Below are 17,616 nucleotides of genomic sequence, written 5' to 3'. Positions count from 1 at the left end.
TCTCTTCTGGAAGGTCCTGGGCTTCTTTTCTGAGTCCTTCGAGAAGATTCTTAGTGTCCGGGCATTCCTTCTCGCCCTCCGTCGAGGGGTTCTTTGGGCAGTCTCCTTCGCGTGGGTTTTGAGTAGGCTTGCTTGGGGCATTTGAGGATGGGAAACTTTTCTTCTTACTTGGCTTGGTTGTATTTTGTTCCTCTAGAGATCAGATCCTCTTCGCTGCTTCCGAGGAAGTGGAAAGAGTGTTGATCTCTTTTGGTGTGGCCCGCTGTTCTTTATTTAGCCGCAACTGGATCTTCTTGAAATTTCGTCTCTGAGCTCCAGTCCATCGCGCTTTTTTCTCTGTCGTGAGTTTAGATATGCTTTCGCTTACCTCCTCTACCATCTTGTGGACCTCCTCATTAAAGGGCGTCTCCACAATGGTGGTGTTGTTTTTGCTGCTGCTATCGGATTCGGAGTCAGGGTAGCTCCCAGTCTCGGATGGTTGGGTCAAGATTAAATTCTCCCTTCGCTTCCCCTTCTCCTCTTCCATTTTACCTTCCGGTTGCGTGCTTGTAACAGTACCGTCGACCACAGTTGCCAAGGCACCCACATCTGTGGGAGCTGTTTGCTCACGATCGCTTGATGACGACGAGGTGTGGCTCGCAGGCAGATCACTGTTCCCCGCCGGTACTGGGTTATTTAGGCCCTGCACCGTAACTTTTATCTCTTCTTTGTGCTCCATATTTGTTTTTTGTTTTAGGGGAACAACGGGGGTGTTCAGTCAGTTTTTTGTCCGCGGGAAACTTAGAGGTTTCCAAAGGTAGGTGGTTGTGCCACTCCACCTTAGACAGGTCATGTCACAAGTGATTTCCCTCGTGTAAGATAGAGTAGCACGACCATCCACCTCACGTTATCCGTCGGTGGAGACGCGCCCGGTAGAAGAACTGACAAATACGCTCGGGGTGGTTAGGTTAAGTGGTGCAATGTGATTAGGATAAGTACCACTGTGTTGCCGTACATGAAGAATCTTCGTCTCCTCGTGAAATGAAATGACAGGCATTCTGACAGGTGTATTTAAACCATCGCGGATGTTCCCGTATCAAACTGGCGCCCCATTGATTTCCACAGACCGCCCGTCCTATTGCCTTAGAAGAGGTCAATAAATTTTCTTTGGCTTCACCCCAAATATTGACGGCTATGGGGCTTTTGGACCTTGTACCTACATCTCAGCTTGTCTCAGCAGATAGCTGTTGTTGCAACGCATATATGTTCGTGTACTATTTCATTATAAGGTTCTGGTTCCTCTGTATGAAGACTTAAAAATTCTGCAACCTAGACTGGTTGCGTCCTTAAAAAATCAGGAGACAGGTGAGTGGGGTTAGCTGGACAGCTAAACAAATGCAGTGTGTCGTGCGGTCCCAATCTACATGCCGGGTATGTGTTGGGTATCGTGGCATTAAATCGGACCCAATACGAATTGGGAGGCTGCATCGTTCGGATCTTAATTGGGCTAAAACCACTCGTGTTTGCCTTGGCAACTGGCTTTTTTCTGCTGCGATGGATGGTGGGTGGTTCCCAAGTACGGCATTCACACTGTATATATGTACTGCCTGCTCAACCCTCTCAGTGTGAATGCTATCCAAGCCTGCCTGATAGAAACCCATACATTACGATCTCTATGCCGTCTGGAGAGTGTGGAATTTCTAAAAGGTAGACGTTAAACAGTTCCGGAGATATCACCCCTCTTTGATAGTTAATTACCCAACGCTTCCAACACGGCTGGAGAGTAGTATTCTCTATATTCTCGAAAAGCTTGGCATGGTTGACGGTATGGAAGACCTTCGATAGGTCAAGAGCCACCATGACAGTTCGCTTTCACGGCCTGATCTGGTTTAGTCCTCTACTGATATGTGTGGATATGGCGTCCAATGCTGTAGTAGTAATATGCATTTTCCGAAATTCGTGTTGATGTTGGGTAACTGGAAAACAGTTTCTCATCGTGGGAGGAGTAGTGCCTCTAAGAACTTTGCTACTGGTGACAGGAGTTAAATCGGCCTGTACGATTCACCTTGCCAGGCTTCAGTCGCGGGACCACCCTGCCAACTTTCAGGCTTCCGGTACAATAAGGGTGGCTAACGATAGGTTGAGGACACTTGTTAAATACTCAACTCCGGGTTCCTCCAGTTGCTTAAGCATTACCATCGATATTCGGTGTGGCCCAACGCTTTAGGTGATTTCGCGTTTCGGATGGTGATACCTCCTCGGCTTGGAGGGCTCTTCTTATACGGCGCACCACACTTCTCTTCGCTCTATCACTCTCGTGGTGCTCCATGAACTGCAGGTTAAAATAACACTCGCACCTCTTTGGTTCAGTTACTGTCACGCCGTTGAAAGTAACAGCCGTTCTGTCATGCTTCTTTCCCGGATTCGAGAGTGATTAACCCGTTGCCCACAATTTACTTAATCATGTACTAATGTTGCATTGCTTCAGGTGATCACCTACTAGTCTGTTGACTTCGAGAGTAAGCTCTCTAACTTTTGCTTCAGTCTTCAGGGCTTCTTGGGTCCCCAGGGTTCGTTTGACTAAGTTCATCACGCTCATTTGCTAGTCCAGTCGCATATGCTGGGAAATTCGGTCTTATTTCGGCAGGTATGTAGTGATGTTGCAGTGATGATGTCCCGGAAAGGTCTCTCAGCTACCCGAGGGTCTGAGAGAATAGGCAGCTTTCAAAAGCGGTGTTTGGTTTGCCCATCAGCTTTCCCGTGGTTCAAGAAAGTACGGCCTTTAGAGGTTATGATACAGACAGGTGGTGGGTGCGGATCTAGCAAACGGAACAGATACATACTGGCACGGGTTTCATCTCTATTCCGATACGGAGCAAAAGATAAATTGCCGCTTCCATTATGAAAAAATACGCGAACACAAACACATAATTATTTAAGTGAGGATCCTGGTCGAAGAATCCTCCGAGTCAATCCGGTGAATAGAACCGGCCGCCGTGGGATTGCAGATGGCTGTAGCATATGCACGGTCGACGTGAACATACCATCAAATTTGATCCTTAGAATCGTGGGGGGGGGGGGGAGTTAGTGATCGGAATTCTGTTACTAGAGGTCCAGAAGGTAAACAGAGTTTCCATAGATTGATGTAGACGGTTATAGAGAGATGGTCTGATTCAAGAAAAACCACGGGTTGCCGGGTGACGTCATTTGTCAGACCAGTTACATGACTATTATCTCTGGCAAACTATGACACTCTCTGCTAATTCGGGTAGGTGCGACCTCATTGGTCGTGCAAAATGTTGAGCTATCAATCTGCTCAGCCAGCACCCCTCTGGTCAGTACTTAGGATAAAATGCCACAACTCATGTGCCTGCCTTTAAGTCCCTGAGACCAGTCACTTATGACCTTCCAAAAGCGGCCTAATATTGGGTTTATATACTGAAGTACGGCTATTTATCAGTGAGACATATGCGTTAAGCAATACTACCCCGGTAGAACCACACCTAACTGTACGGGTCATAAGAGCCTCGTTCAAGCCATATAGGCCTCTATTGAACAGACTGGTGCAAGATAAAAGCCCGCCAGTCCAGACCATAAAAATGCAGGAGATGGATCTGTATTGAACGGGCTGGTGCAAAAGGAAAGTTAGTCCCCCACCTCCAATTCTGGTGCGACCCTTGCACAATGCTGTAAGCTTCAGTTGTTTTTAAGATTGCTCCCAACACTGAAAAAGATCGAAATACAAACATATGTACACTGAGGTGGCCGCAACACTGCGTCGGAAAACCCGCCACGGTGTAGGATTGTATCATATCAGCGATCTTCTATATAGGCGAAGAAAACCCTAAAGGACTGTTGTATACCTGAAACAGTCTCACAGGTCTTCTACGTAGGTAAAGAGATCCTACAACACTTTGTTATTTGAAAAACAAACCATAGAGGTCTCCTGCATAGGTAAAATACCACAGAGGCATCAGCATGGATTTCAAAGCAGATCACTGTACGGAATCTCTAAATATATCGGTCTAGTAATTAAACAACTCCGTAGGAGGTTTCTATAGAATAGAAGACCTCCGTAGGAGGTTTCTATAGAATAGAAGACCTCCGTAGAAGGTTTCTATAGAATAGAAGACCTCCGTAGGAGGTTTCTATAGAATAGAAGACCTCCGTAGGAGGTTTCTATAAAGGTTAAGAACACCACAAAAGATCTCGGAAAGAGTGTAAAGGACATTAGATGTCCACTCAGAAATCTCTTTCTTTTCCGAAGAATAAACCTTCTTATTTTCCTGTATATATGTTTATTAAATCAACCTCTTTTTGTGTTCCCTTCTCTTTCCAGACAAACCCCTAGCACAACAGATCTGCCAATTGCGCATGAATGTCGATGATTTTGATTTTATCAAAATTATTGGCGCCGGTGCCTTTGGCGAAGTGCAATTGGTACGACATAAATCTTCCCGCCAAGTGTATGCCATGAAACGCCTGTCCAAATTTGAAATGATGAAACGTCCCGACTCGGCCTTCTTTTGGGAGGAACGACATATAATGGCCCATGCCAATTCAGAGTGGATTGTACAGCTGCATTTTGCCTTTCAAGATGCTAAATATTTATATATGGTTATGGATTATATGCCGGGCGGTGACATCGTCTCGCTAATGTCAATGTATGAGATACCCGAAAAGTGGGCCATTTTCTATACAATGGAGGTGGTATTGGCTCTGGATACCATACACAATATGGGTTTTGTGCATCGTGATGTAAAGCCCGATAATATGCTGCTGGATAGACATGGCCATTTGAAGTTGGCGGATTTTGGTACATGTATGCGTATGGGACCAAATGGTTTGGTGGTGTCCAGCAATGCTGTTGGCACACCGGATTATATTAGTCCGGAAGTGTTGCAAAGCCAGGGTGTGGATAATGAATATGGCCGTGAATGTGATTGGTGGTCTGTGGGTATTTTCCTCTATGAAATGTTGGTGGGCGATACACCTTTCTATGCCGACTCCTTGGTGGGAACCTATGGCAAAATTATGGATCACAAGAATTCCTTGAATTTTCCTGCCGAAGTGGAGATCAGTGAAAATGCCAAGAGCCTTATAAGGGCATTCCTCACGGATCGTACCCAGAGATTGGGCAGGCGGGGTATAGATGAAATCAAGGCCCATCCATTCTTTCAAAATGACACCTGGAGTTTTGATAACATACGAGAAAGTGTGCCCCCGGTAATACCTGAGCTGTCTTCCGATGATGATACACGTAACTTTGAAGATATTGAAAGGGATGAGACACCGGAGGAAGTGTTTCCGGTGCCCAAGAATTTTGATGGCAATCATTTGCCTTTTATTGGCTTCACCTATACCGGAGATTATCAATTGCTGTCGAACAATGACACCGTGGATGCCAAGGAGAATAACATGAATTCCGTTAATCACAATCATCGCCATCGGCCCTCCAATTCCAATGAAATCAAACGTTTAGAGGCTTTACTGGAGAGGGAACGTAACCACGTCGAGACCTTGGAGAAACAAGACAAATCCCTACGCCAACAATTGGAGCTGATTAGCCAAAGGGAATCGGAACTGCAGACTATGGCTTCGGAATATGAAAAGAATTTGGCCATAACCCAGCATAACTATAAAATGGCCCTGCAAAAGTTTGAGCAGGAAATTGAGTTGCGCAAGAAAACCGAAATCCTCTTGGCAGAGACACAAAAAAATCTCGACAATGAACAGAAGATCCGGACACGGGAAATGAACAACAATCAGCATCACAATGAAAAAATACTCGCGCTGGAGAAACAGCTCAAGGAGATGGAAGAGAATTTCAAAAATGAAACGGAAAATTCTCAGAAACTCAAGAAGCAGGTGGCGGAGTGGAGTTTGGCCAAACAGGAGTTGGAAGCCAAAATTGCCCAGTTACAGCTGATGATTACCAGCCTGCAGGGTCAAAAGGAAACACTGCAACAAGAGGTGGCTGAGCTGCAGGCCCAATTAGCCCAGGAGAAGAATTCAAGGTCTCAACTAAAGGAGTTGCAAAAAGAAACGGAAAATAAACTGCAATCCATTGTCAATGACTTAGAAAGGGCCATTTCGCGGGAACAACAGGCGTACGAAGATAATCGCATACTCAATGAGAAAATATCCGATTTGGAAAAAGCCCATGCTGGTTTGGATTTTGAACTCAAGGCAGCCCAGGGTCGTTATCAGCAAGAGGTAAAGGCCCACCAGGAAACGGAAAAGTCACGCATGCTTAGCCGTGAAGAGGCCAATCTGCAAGAGGTCAAGGCCCTACAAACCAAGCTCAACGAGGAGAAATCGGCACGCATCAAATCCGATCAAAATTCCCAAGAAAAAGAAAGACAACTCTCCATGCTCTCTGTCGACTATCGGCAAATCCAACAACGTCTGCAAAAACTTGAGGGTGAGTGTCGGCAAGAAGCCGAAAAGGTATCCGTCTTACAATCCCAACTGGATCAGGAGTATAGCAAGAAAAATTCCCTACTCTCTGATTTGAGTCTGAAATCTTCCGAGGTGGCCCATCTCAAGTCGAGGGAAAATCAGCTGCAAAAGGAACTGAGCGCCTTGAGGGAAAACAAACGCAAATACGAAGAGGATATGGCCCAGTTGAAAATCTCCCTCAACAAAGAGATCTTACAAAAGAAAGAGCTCCAGGACCAACTGGATGCTGAACAGATTTTCTCCCGCCTCTACAAAGCCCAAGCCAATGAACATCGTGAGGAAATTGAAGAGCGTTGTCGTGAAATACAAGACCTCAAGGAGGAACGTGTTTCGTTGAAGCATCAGGTACAAGTTGCTGTGGCCCGAGCTGATTCGGAAGCCTTGGCCCGCTCTATCGCCGAGGAAACAGTGGCCGATTTGGAAAAAGAAAAGACCATCAAGGAGTTGGAGCTAAAAGATTTCATGACCAAACATCGCAATGAAATTGCCGCCAAGGATGCTTTACTCTCCGCCGCCAAGGAGACCGAAAGTGATTATGTTAAGAAGCTGAATCAAAAGAATTCCGAATATGATGAACTGCAACAGCAGAATAAGAAACTCCAAGAAGAGGTGGCCCAAGTCAAGACAACGAAAGAGGAGGAGATTGCCAAACTCAAGGAGAAATGGAAGACGGAAATGCTGCTGAAACAAGTGGCCGTTAACAAGCTGGCCGAGGTCATGAATCGCCGCGATACCGATTTGAAACGTAAGTGGGAAAATAAGAACACCATAACCATACATAATCTAACTTTTGTTTGTCTCATTAGTCATTTTAATCATTTTGCTGAGATGTTATGAAAGTTTTACATAACCTAACTTTTGTTTGTCATCTCATTAATTGTCTTATCCTTTTTCTTCCTTCTCTCCTCACAGAACAAAAAGGCAAAGCCCGTTCATCGGCTGAATTGCGTAAAAAAGAAAAGGAAATGCGTCGCCTGCAACAGGAAATGCAACAAGAACGTGATAAATACAATCAATTGTTACTTAAATATCAAGATTTGCAAAGTCAAGCCATTGAAGACAGTCATGTAAGTAACCAAACACCCAGATTCCACTTTCAGAATTTCTAACCTCAATCTCTCTCCCTCTCTTTGCAGATAAAACAAAAACTCCAAATGGAAATCGATTGCAAAGCAACCGAAATTGAAAAACTCCAATCGAAACTTAATGAAACCGCCTCATTGTCATCAGCCGACAATGATCCCGAAGATAATCAAGTAAGTGCTACGATTCTTTATGCCTTTGGAACTAACAAACTTTGTTTTCACAACAACATCACATTTGAAATTAACCCAACTTTTCTTTTTCTTCTTCTCTTTTTCCACACAAACACACTCACAACTGCTTCATCAAACAAACATGCATCATTACAAATTTGGCCTGCCTATCTCTCAAATTTTAATTCTCCACCTACCTCCTCATTCAATCAATCATCCATCTGCCAATGAAACCATTTACCTTTGTTTTTGTTCGCCGCTTAGAATTCATCTCTGCTTTCACTTACACAGGATTCGGTATTTGAGGGCTGGCTGAGTGTGCCCAATAAACAGAATATCAGACGCCATGGTTGGAAGCGTCAATTTGTTGTGGTATCATCGCGCAAAATTATATTCTATAATTCGGAAATCGACAAACAGAATACCATTGATCCTGTGCTAATATTAGATTTAAGGTAAGTTCAATAATTTATGTCATCATTAATTAAGAAAGACTTCCTTAGGAAATGAACGTCATTTAGATATTGACATAACATCTATTTTGTTGAAACAAAAGGAAACTTTTCTCTTATTGACCCCATGACTCCATAATATTCTAGATTAGTAGGTTATTGGGACATTATATTCTAGAATGGAAGGACATTGAAACATTGGATATATTTTGGACACTCTATTCTAGAATAGGAAGTTATTGAAACCATCGGGGTGATTATGGATGTGAACTCCCCGTGAGTTCTGTCTTTCAACATAAAGGAGAAAGGGAGAAAACTCACGGGGAGTTGATATTCCTGATTGGGCTACATATATTCTAGATCAGAATGTCAGTGAGATCATGTCCTCTATAACAGGAGGTCATTGAGACCAACTATTACGGAATTGGACATTGTTCAGACATTATATTTACAATAGAAGACCGCAAATTACACTGTGCAACAAAATTCAATTTTTTCAAAATGATGGAAAAAACCGAGTACATGATGAAAATACAGCTAAAAATATGAGACACGTATATCGGCGTTTTTAAAGTTTACGTCGGAAAGTAACCAAAATAGGCGGGGCAAGCTCCGCCCATTTTTAAATTTTTCGAAATATAGGGTTAATTCCGTAAATGCCACCAAAGTAGGAGTGAGTCCCATCATTGTAGCTTTTTGGACCACACCAAATTGTGCATGTGAGAGCCCATATGACACCTATATTTTCACTGGACCATAGCCGTAGACCTCTAATGTATTTTCGCATGCAATATAAGTAACCAATGGCTTATCCTAACTACGGAATTTAAGTTGAAAGTATTAAAAATACGCAATTTTGGCAGTTCCGATCTGGGTTTTTTATATTTTTCAAATATATATTTACCACAAATGTTTTTAAAGCTGTTTAAATTGAACGTACAACATCTTCTGTATGAATTTATAACGAAAAACCATTAATAAGATATTTATATTTTTCAATCAAAACGAAAATCTGTATGAGAATTGGAAAATATGGCCCTAAAACCTATATAATATCAAAAACAAGTGCTGCTAAGAATGTTATATGTTATGGTTACAGATTTCTTTTATTCAGAGACTCATAATGGAATTTCATTTGGAATATTTCTTTCTTTAACAATATTTCCAAAAAGTAAAGGATTTTGGTAGATTTTGATCCAGTATGGAATTATGTAAAATTAACAGTCCAAAATTAAAACATATAATTTCATCCTAATATGTATATATTTGTAATCAAATTTTTTCAGGAAATAGTGTACATAGATTTATGATTTATTTTGAAACTCATAGTGAAATTTTGTGTAGAATTTTTCATCCTTTGTCACTTTTTACCTATAACCAAGTTTTATATTACTTCCATGTATCAACTAGAAAAAAGAAGGAAAAAATTTTCATCAAAAAAATTGGGAAATATTTTCATGTTTTTTCAGCAAAATTGATACTGATATTTTCATGCTATAGAATGTAAATAGACATTTCATTTCTTTGGTGACCTATGGTGAAATTTGACGAAGAATACTTTTGTCTCTGACATCATCTCTCTAAAATTATGTTTTGTGGGACAATTTTGAATAAATTCAGATGAAGTCCGACTTTAACCCTAAAACGTGTTTTTCATTTTTAGAGATTCCTGGCTATTAGACAAGAGTTACAGATTTGGGGTATTCTGAGACCTACAGTGAAATTTTATGGCGAACAATTTTGTATTTGAGTTTTTGAAAGATTTTCGAAAAAAGGACAAAAAGACCCCTTTGTTGAACCGCATGAGGGTTAAAGTTTTTAACACAAATATTTCCCACACCTTCCTTAGTAAAGTTGCCAAAGACACTATATACCTGAAATGCCAGGATTCCAAGATATCTAAACTCGAATATTTCGAAAAATTTTAAAATGGGCGGAACTTGCCCCGCCTATTTTGGTTACCTTCCGACGTAAACTTTAAAAACGCCGATACACGTGTCTCATATTTTAGCTCTTCTTTCATAATCTACTCGATTTTCCTTGTCATTTTTTTTGTTGTCGCACAGTGTTATCAATTGTTTTAAAATAATGACGCTGTGCCAAGGAGAATAATATGAATCCTCTTAACCACAATCATTGCCATTGACCCTCCAATCCCAATAAAATCAAACTTTTAGAGGCTTTACTGGAGAGGGAACGTCACCACGTGGAGACCTTGGAGAAACAAGACAAATCTCTTCGCCAACAATTGGAGCTGATTAGCCAAAGGGAATCGTACGGCAGAGAAAGGCTTCGAAATATGAAAAGAATTTGGACATCACCCAGCACAACTATAACAGGGCACTGCAGAAGTTCGAACAGGAAATTGAGTTGTGGTAGCAAACAGAAATCTTCTTGGCTGAGATACAAAATACATTGAACAGAAGATCAGGACATGGGAAATCAACCACAATCAGCATCACAATAAAAAAATAACATTGAAAACTTGGCCTTAGCGACAATGTATTTTACAATAGAACACACAGATTTTCTATGGCTCTTGCCATAGGTTCCCAGCAAACAGTCGGCATAAAATTATAGAGATAGACGTAGAGGAAAATATCCACAAACCACCACTCATATTCACGTCGATATTTATTATCCACTCAATGGCTTTGCAACAAATTGCGTTTGTTTTCCTTCAAGACGCTCAGTTCTTTTTATACCCTCAGCCTCTAGGCTAGAAAGGGTATATACACTTTCATACGGGCAAAATGTGCCTCATCGAAATAATGGTTTTAGACCCCAAGTATGTTTGGACGAAATGTGTTTCAGACAATTTGGAGTCGATTTAGCAATGTCCGTCCGTCTGTCTGTCTGGCTGGCAGGTGCGCACGATAACATTCAAACGGATGAGCCGATTTGTTCCAAAATTTGGCTATCGTAATATTTTGTCCAAACTTAGTTTAAGCTCGAAGATGGGCTATATCGGTCCACTTCTTCCGGTACCTCCCCCACAAAAGTTCGAAAATGTTCGGAAAATTTGTGCGCACGATAACTCTTGAAGGAAGTAACCGATTTGGTCCATACTTTGCCCATCGTGATATGTGTACCAGACTTAGATGAGGTTTCAATATGGACTCAATCGGTAAACTCCTTCGAGTACCTCCCACACAAAATTTCGTAAAAGTTCAGTTTAGGACCTGGTCTCGAATCGCTTTGATTTTTGTTTACGCAAGTTGTATTCACTACCCCCTATACGACGGTACAAGTTTCATTAGGGGCAAGTCCATACTTCCTGAGCAAATAGCATGAAAGTTTCAAAAAACCCCTATGACACCGCGTGAGGTGGTTGGAGCGCAAGATAACTCTAGAACGGATCTGCCGATTCGGTCCAATATTTTGCCTTAGTAATATTTTGTCCAAACATAGTTTAAGTTCGAAGATAAGCCATATCGATCCACTCTTTCAGGTACCTCCCCCACAAAAGTTCAAAAATGTTCGGAAAAATTGTTTGTACAGTAACTCTTGAAGTGAGTGGCCGAATTGGTCCATACTTTAAACATCCTGATATATCTACCAGATATAGATCAGGTTCAAATATGGACTATATTTGTCCACTCTATCCGGTACCTCCCACACAAAATTTCGGATAAGTTTACTGTAAGACCTGATATCGAATCACTTTGATTTTTATTGAAGCAACTTACATTCGCTGCCTCAATTACGACGGCAAACGTTTTTTAGGGGCAAGTCCATACTTCTTGAGCAAACAGCCCGAAGAGTGTAAAAACCCCCTATGGCACCATATGTAGTGGCTAAAGATCCACTTCCATAATGGTCAATGTATATAGATCCATTCATGTTAGTATCTCCTCCGCAAAACTCTTGATCCCTAATTCCAATGAACATTTTTGTCGGTTCAAATTCCCAAAATTTATAAAAACCCCTAAATACATACGTTATTTGGGAAAAAATTATTTCAATATATACAAGCTGAGGGTATATCTCTGTCGGCAAAGCCGACTGATACTTTTTTACTTGTTTTCCTTCAAGACGCTCAGTTCTTTTTGTAGTTGATTTTCCCTCAACTTAAGATGGGCCACCTCGGAAGATTTTAAACTCTAAATCAGATAGTAGGTTCTTTTTCTTGCTATACTCCTGATCCAGTTGGGATTATAGGACGGCTTCTTATCGCATTCACCCTCTAGTTTTTGCAGACGTTGTTGGATTTCGTGATAGTTGTTGTTGTTATAACAGTGTTTTATTATTATGTTTCTATGTTCGTTCTTCTGTTCAATCTGGCTCTGGGTCTATCTCCAGTTCCAGAAAAGTGGCTGCTTCGATGGGATGTAACCACAGACCCACTGGAGTTAGATGAGTAAGTTTGGCTGGGCAGTTGAAAAGGTGTTTTGTGTCTTGCGGGCCCATGCACATACTGGGCAGATGTCTTGCACGGCGCGGTCGATTTCAAGAATTTGGGCGACTGCAATATCCCGCACGTAGTTGAGCCAAAACTACTCTGGTTTGTCGTGGCAGCTGACGCTCCTCAGCTGCAATATATGACTTTATTCACACTATAATTGCTTAAGGCCTTGGCAACTGCATCCGTGTGAATACTATTTAAACCTGCTTGCTTGATATGCTTGTTGATCTAGGGGTTCTCTCCTGTATCGTTGGACCTCTCCCTCTAGAGCATGGATATCCTTCCTGATCTGCCTGAATGTGTCGGGCCTACCCACAAGATCCAAGCAGGTACTGCAACGAAAGCATCTCATTGTGTTGCTTTACTAGAAGAATCTTTGCCTCCTCATGTAGATGGTCCACTGAAGATTTGAGGAGGCACCATGTTGCTGTTCTCAGGGCGGTATTCTGGCAAGTTTGAATCTTTTTCCAATTCGTATCACATAATCTCGACCACAGACCGACCTATCGCGTTATATGTGGTCAACAAGGTTTCTTTATCTTCACACCAAGTGCTGCCGGCTAGTGACTTGAGGACCTTGCTGAATACAGGAGAGGTAGAGGTTAAACAGTTCCGGAGATATCACCCCACCTTTGGGAACTCCCTGTTTCAGTCTACGTGGTTTGGATTTCTTGTTCCTGATTTCCACGTACGACTGGCGTCCACACATATAATTGACTATCAAACGTTGCAAGATTGGCCGGAGGGTTGTCTGCTCAATGTCCTCAAACAGAGTGGAGTGTCTGACTGTATTATAATGGCTTTTGATAAGTCTGGTTGAGTCCTTGACAAATATGTGTGGTAATGACGTGCAGCGCAGTTGTCGTGCTGTGCTGCTTACGGAATCCATGCTGATGATCGGCAACTTGATAGCTATTTCTGATACTGGGGAGGACTAAGGCCTCAAGGGTCTTTGCTACGGGCGACAAAAGCGAAATCGGCCTGTACGATTCACTTTTGCTGGCATCCTTGCCGGGCTTCCGTAGTGATAGTCGACTTAGAGCATGGAGAGAGGTGTCTTTCTTTTTCCTGGGAATTTTGATTCGATTTTTTCTTCATTCAGTTTGGTTTGTATGGCCTTGACTTCTTGCAAATTGGCCTCCTCACGGATAAGCATACATGATTTTTCCGTCTCCTAGTGGGCTTTTACCTCCTGCTAATAACGACCCTGGGCTGCCTTGAGCTTGAAATCCAGCCCAGCATGAGCCCATTCATAGGCCTGTTGTTTCCGCTGGGACCTCACGGTCTTCTTTTCCTGGGCCAATTGGGCCTGCAGCTCAACCGCATCTTGCTGCAGCATTTGCTTTTTACACTGCAAACTGGTAATCATCAGCTGTAACTGGGAAATCTTGGCCTCCAACTCCTGTTTGGCCAAACTCGACTCGGCTACCTAATTCTTGAGTTTATGAGAATTCTCCGTTTCATTTTTGAAATTCTCTTCCATCTCCTAGAGCTATTTCTCCAGCGTGAGTATTTTTTCATTGTGATTGTTCATTGTCCAGATTTTTGTGTGTCTCAGCCAACAGGATTTCGGTTTTCTTGCGCAAATCAATTTTCTGCACAAACTTTTGCAGTGCCATTTTATAGTTGTGCTGGGTTATGGCCAAATTCTTTTCATATTCCGAAGCCTGCAGTCTGCAGTTCCGATTCCCTTTGACTAATCAGCTCCAATTGTTGGCGAAGGGATTTGTCTTGTTTCTCCAAGGTCTCCACGTGGTCCTCTCCAGTAAAGCCTCTAAACGTTTTATTCTATTGGAATTGGAGGGTCCATGGCGATGATTGTGATTAACAGAATTCATGTCATTCTCCTAGGCATCCACGGTGTCATTGTTCGACAGCAATTGATAATCTCCGGTATAGGTAAAGCCAATAAAAGGCAAATGATTGCCATCAAAATTCTTGGGCACCGGAAACACTTCCTCCGGTGTCTCATCCCTTTCAATATCTTCAAAGTTACTTGTATCATCATCGGAAGACAGCTCAGGTATTACCGGGGGCACATTTTCGCGTATGTTATCAAAACTCCAGGTATCATTTTGAAAGAATGGATGGGCCTTAATTTCATCTATACCCCGCCTGCCCAATCTCTGGGTACGATCGGTGAGAAACGTCCTAATGAGGCTCTTGGCATTTTCACTGATCTCCACTTCGGCAGGAAAATTCAAGGAATTCTTGTGATCCATAATTTTGCCATAGGTTCCCACCAAGGAGTCAGCATAAAACGGTGTATCACCCACCAACATTTCGTAGAGGAAAATACCCACAGACCACCAATCACATTCTCGGCCATATTCATTATTCACACCCTGGCTTTGCAACACTTCCGGACTAATATAATCCGTTGTGCCGACAGCATTGCTGGACACCACCAAATAATTTGGGCCCATACGCATACATTAACCAATATCGGACAACTTCAAATGACCATGTATATCCAGCAACATATTGTCCGGCTTAACAATAACAATAATATGCCTAGCCTAAGCCCTCTTTTGAAAGGTCATAACCGACTGGCGGGCTTTCCTGTTGCACCAGTCTGTTTAATACCGACTCATCTCGCTGTAGCCTGGCTCTAACGATCCGTACATGGAATGTAGAGGCGTAGCAGTCATGTGTTGAACTGCCGAGGTAGAGTTGCTTAATGTATACATCCTGCCGTTTTAAGCTGTACCCGGTTATAGGCCCAACAGTAGACTGCTTTTGGAAGGTCATAACCGTCTGGTGGTCATTATGTGTTGTGTCTTACGGTCCTCGGAAACGACCAGAGGGGCCTAGTACTGGCTGAGCATATTGTTACGAATGTAACTGATAGGTTTAAGTTAGTTTAGTTTAATTTCCGTTAATTTAAAAATTTGAATTGTAACGTAAAGTTTTTATTACGCAGTTACTTTATTTAAGCAACAACAACTACCATGTAGAACTCTCTTCATTATTCTAGATGTTACTTTACCTTTCATTAATGTGCTTTTATTTTGTTTTGCCATAATCATGTTATTATTCTTTAGTTAGTTACTTCTTTGCACGTGTTTGTTGTTGTTACGTCATTACTGTGCTTGTCGTCCAATTGTATTCCCCCATGTATGTATGGTTGTTCGCTTAGTGCGAATGTGCGTCTGTGTGTTCGCTGCACAGATTCGAGATGTTGCCATGTGTGTTCTGGAGGACTCTAGAACAGGGAGACTTTGGGGTATAAATACCGGGGAAATGGCAATGACGGAGTGAGTTGTGTTTTAAGCGTTGAACTGAACAGATCGGTTAAATAAGAGCTGCGTGCTAACTAGAGACTTGCTGTGTGCTTTGTAATTAAAGTCGGTTCTGAATAAGTGTAATAAAGTAAATAAAGCATTGTAAAAACGTAATTTAAAACGAACCCTGTTTTATTTGGTACAAATCGTATCGGGGAATAAAACAACGTCTACACGGACATTAGTTAAATCTAATTCCGTAACAATATTGATAGCCCTATGGTTTGCACGGTCAACGAGGGCATCCCTACCAGAATTAGCTGAGACTGTCATAGTTCGTCAGACATAACCCTTTTTTCATCTGCTCTGGTAAATGACGTCACCTGGCAACCCGTCCTTTCTCTTGGGTCAGACCATCCCCCCTATAATCTTCTATATTAGCAGTCAGCCTGACTTAACCACCACACTTTCATCAATATTTGGAAAACTAATTGATCTAGTTTCAGAGAGTTCTCCAATCACCGCTCAGAGAACTGCCCAACCCTTCTGAAAGAAGGAATGATATTCCGGGACATAATCACAATTGCAGCTGCTTACTATACATCTGCTGGTCGAATAACCGAAATCCGGCCAAACTTCCCAGCAGAGGCGACGGGATTAGCAAATTAGCGTATTAGCTTCGTCAAGCCAACCCCAGTGACCCAAATTCAAGGAGATGACGCTCAAAGTTAACAGGTTGTCGGTGAACACAAGAGCAACAGGTGGCTAGTTCATCTGAAGAGTTGCACCATTGGAACCGAAAAAAGGGAATTGTAGACAACGGTTAAGTCACTCTCGAACCCTAGAAAAATGGAAGACAGGACCACAGTCACGTTTGGCGACGTTTTGCAGATTGGTCCTAAGGGGTGTGCAAGTTATTTTACAGGGGGCTAGATCATCTAAAGAGTTGCACCATAGGAGCCGAAAAAAGGGAATTGTAGACAACGGTTAAGTCACTCTAGAACCCTAGAAAGAAGGAAAACAGGACCAGTCACGTTTGGCGACGTTTTACAGCCTGATCCTAAGGGGTGCTCAAGTTATTTTAATGGGCAGTTTGTCGAGCACCTCGGAAGTGAGAGGTCAAAGACAAGAGTACCTCGATACAATAGATCGCTTGCTGTCGAGGAGGAACCCCCACAATTTACAATTGATGATGTGGCGTATGTCATCAGGAACGTTAAATCATTCAAAGTGAAGGACGCTTTCGGTATCTATGGTGATGCTGAAGCAGCTGGTCGACCTGGCAGTGGAGTATCTCACCAAAGTTCTCAACAGAAAGTACTCCTTGTGGTGCTGTTCACAGCGCTATAATCGTTTTCGTGGGCAAGTCTATACTTTCTGAAATAAGGGATATAAATCTTGCTATGATGCAGTGGGGCTTAAGTCCATAATTTCCTTTATCCGACATTCCGAAATCCATAGAATAGAAACTGTGACCGAACAAAAGGTTATTCTACGCATCAGTGAGTGATCCACTAATGACGGGGTGTTATACTTGGGCGTCTCAACGAGTTCTTGCCATGGCAAAGGAGGGTTATGCCCAATAAAGCATGGATAACGCAAAATACTCATTTAATTAATGACAACTCGGCAATTCAAAATGATGATAATATTGGACTGACGTAGGCCAGTGGCTCTGCCACTCATTCAGGGCCGTTTTCACACCACCAATAAGGACTAAGCATCCTCACATGAAGACGAAATGGAGGTCACTATGATTCAAACGCCATGAAATGAGCAGCGTAAGTCACCGAAAATCTTCTGACCTCATTAATCCAGGATCGATCTAGAAGGCACCT

At 42.4% G+C, this 17,616-nt stretch overlaps 1 protein-coding gene across 33 annotated transcripts in view; it reads left to right on the top strand.

Moving 5' to 3' along the window:
• Nucleotides 1-17,616, top strand: part of Rok (Rho associated coiled-coil containing protein kinase) — a 138,320-nt gene that overhangs the window by 86,803 nt on the left and 33,901 nt on the right. For 19 of the 33 annotated variants that reach the window (XM_073977395.1, XM_073977393.1, XM_073977392.1 and 16 more), the window contains 4 exons: nucleotides 4,319-7,186; nucleotides 7,354-7,508; nucleotides 7,578-7,697; nucleotides 7,962-8,152. In XM_073977395.1, the coding sequence (XP_073833496.1) occupies nucleotides 4,319-7,186; nucleotides 7,354-7,508; nucleotides 7,578-7,697; nucleotides 7,962-8,152 (3,334 nt within the window). The remainder of the gene's footprint in view (nucleotides 1-4,318; nucleotides 7,187-7,353; nucleotides 7,509-7,577; nucleotides 7,698-7,961; nucleotides 8,153-17,616) is intronic. The other 14 variants (XM_073977402.1, XM_073977403.1, XM_073977401.1 and 11 more) reach the window with 1 other exon arrangement.

The sequence above is a fragment of the Musca autumnalis genome, unplaced genomic scaffold (genome assembly GCF_047663935.1).
Source record: "Musca autumnalis isolate F117 unplaced genomic scaffold, ASM4766393v1 scaffold_3, whole genome shotgun sequence".
In the NCBI taxonomy this organism is placed as follows: Eukaryota; Metazoa; Arthropoda; class Insecta; order Diptera; family Muscidae; genus Musca; species Musca autumnalis.
This window is presented reverse-complemented; position numbering and strand designations above follow the sequence as displayed.